The 2,241-nt window shown below is 46.0% G+C and overlaps 1 protein-coding gene across 1 annotated transcript; it reads right to left on the bottom strand.

Annotated features, from left to right (window-relative positions):
- Positions 1–594: 594 nt before the first annotated feature.
- On the bottom strand, positions 595–1,253 carry LOC118473451 (RAN GTPase-activating protein 2-like). The gene has a single exon (XM_035962828.1). The coding sequence runs from the start codon at positions 1,210–1,212 to the stop codon at positions 595–597; it is 618 nt and encodes a 205-aa protein (XP_035818721.1). The 5' UTR covers positions 1,213–1,253.
- Positions 1,254–2,241: the final 988 nt, after the last annotated feature.

Below are 2,241 nucleotides of genomic sequence, written 5' to 3'. Positions count from 1 at the left end.
TTTCAAATTGTTCCACTAAAATTCGTTCTTCTTTTCGCAGAAAATCTCAGCCATCTTGAAGTACGCTTCCCTATTGTAACTTTTATTGATGATCCAAATAACAAATATTAAAATTGACAGCTCCTACAGTCGAGCGATGCTGCACAAGTCCAGTCCCTACATATACATTACATAGCTTATTCTGCCGTAAAATGCACAAGAAGGATTCATTTACCTTGAACTTGAACGTGACCTGCTTGTTTGTCTTGTTCGTCAGCGGCAGCGTGCAGGAGAACTGCTTATTTAATTCGACTGCATGATTCAGAGAAGAAATCAGGAAACTAAAGAACAATATAGGATGACCACGAATTACCTCAAAATGATTAGAAAACACATAACAAATATTGAATTGAACTCCAAAAAGGATTAAAAAATGATGAACCCAAGAAACAACCAATAGAGAATTATCGCGCTCGACACAGTGCATTAAATTTTGCATGAATACCTGCGAAGCTATGTTGGGTGCTCAAAAAAATTCAAGGAAATCAATAGAATCATTGAGGAAGGAAATATAACAAAAATAAAAGGCACATACATGGGAACAGGAGCTCCAAATCATATTATATACATAGCACCTTCATCTCCCGTCATGTTGTTGTGGAAGTGGAGAACCTTAAGCTTCTCAGTTGCAGGAATAAGCTCAGATAGAGCTTTCGCAGCTTCCTCTGATATGCCATCATTCATCACATATAGTTCTTCCAGGGATTCCTGTGATTTCAGGAGCTCACTGAATGCCCTGACACCCTTCTCACCCAAAGCATTGTCAGAGATGTTCAGATATCTCAGGACAGAACCCTCTAATGCTTTGGAGAATATGCGCATCACATCAAGGGCTTCATCCTCAGACCTTCCTGCCACAAAATCTGAGATGTCAACCTCTGTGAGCTGGTTCTTAACTGAATCAAGAATTGGACCAGCAACATTAGCAGCACCAATACCAAAGCTCCTGTTGCTAAAGCAAATTCTTTTATATGAATTCCCTGGTTTGGTAAGTGGACTAAGCAGTTCCTTTGCTTCATCTGCCTCAATAAAAGCACGCTCCCCACCAGATATATCCAGTACAGTATCAGCAAGCACACGAGGTGCATCAGCAGACACAAGAGATGTATCAGCTACAGGTGCCTCCAATTCTGCAGTAGTCCTTGGGCCTTTTCTCAGAACTTCCAACATCATCTTGCTTGATTCCTTTGCATATAGCTGGACAGCAGAACTTCCAACATGAATTTCGATGCCTCGCCTCCTCTTATTTTCTGTTTTTTCTCCGACTATCTATATTCCTGAAGCATTGGAGCAGAGGACGAAGTAGAGGAAAAATGAAGGGTTGAAATTGAAGGAAAATTTAGGATTTTGGAAGGGGCTCATGAAGTACCTCATGTCGTCGGTGCGCCTGTGCTCCCGTCCCCGGTGTCGGTGGTCGCAGATGCCGCTTTGCAAGTCCACGACGAGTGTCGTCCTCGGTAACGCCACGACGGGGCATGAGATCTATATTAGTGGGTTTCGTTGTGTCCTTTTGGGTGACTACATCCTTAATTCCTGACACTTCTTCACCATGTGTCTCACCATTTCCCTGGGTGCTCCTCGACTGGCACCCGATTCAGATTGATTGGGTGGCTCCTCTCAATCTTACAATCATCTCCCTCATCTCTCGCACCCTCCTCATTCATTTGCTTCCCAACAACTCCTACGTCTGATTTCTCCATTTGACATTGGAAACAAAAATAATTCCCGAAACCCTATCAATTTCTTTGCAAACTATCCACGAACTCTATAGAAAAGGGGATGGAAAAACATTATTACAATAAAAACTTACTTGGATCTATCACGTCGATAGGGCTGCTGGTGATATGGTGCCCTGTATGACATATCTCCTTACTTGGAGGGGCGGCGGTGCAGATCTAATGCACCACGAAGCGAGGTGGGAGTATGGTGGCGCGCCTTCCCCGGAGCTAGCACGTCGATAGGGCTGCTGGTGAGCCAGTGCCATCCTCTTCACCTCTTACCATGTGTAGTGGTTTGTGGTGGTGTGGGTGACGGCTAGGTTTCGGGGGGGTCCCCGCGGGCAAGGGTGGGTCGCGCGAGTAGGAGCCTTGATGGCGGTAGCGGCGGGCGCACAGTGCGGGGGCACTGCAGGAGGATGGGGACGGGAGCAGGGGCACGAGGATGGGGGACGGGCGATGGGTTGTGGGTGAGATCCACGGCGGG

This window comes from Zea mays, chromosome 9 (genome assembly GCF_902167145.1).
Source record: "Zea mays cultivar B73 chromosome 9, Zm-B73-REFERENCE-NAM-5.0, whole genome shotgun sequence".
NCBI lineage: Eukaryota > Viridiplantae > Streptophyta > Magnoliopsida > Poales > Poaceae > Zea > Zea mays.
This window is presented reverse-complemented; position numbering and strand designations above follow the sequence as displayed.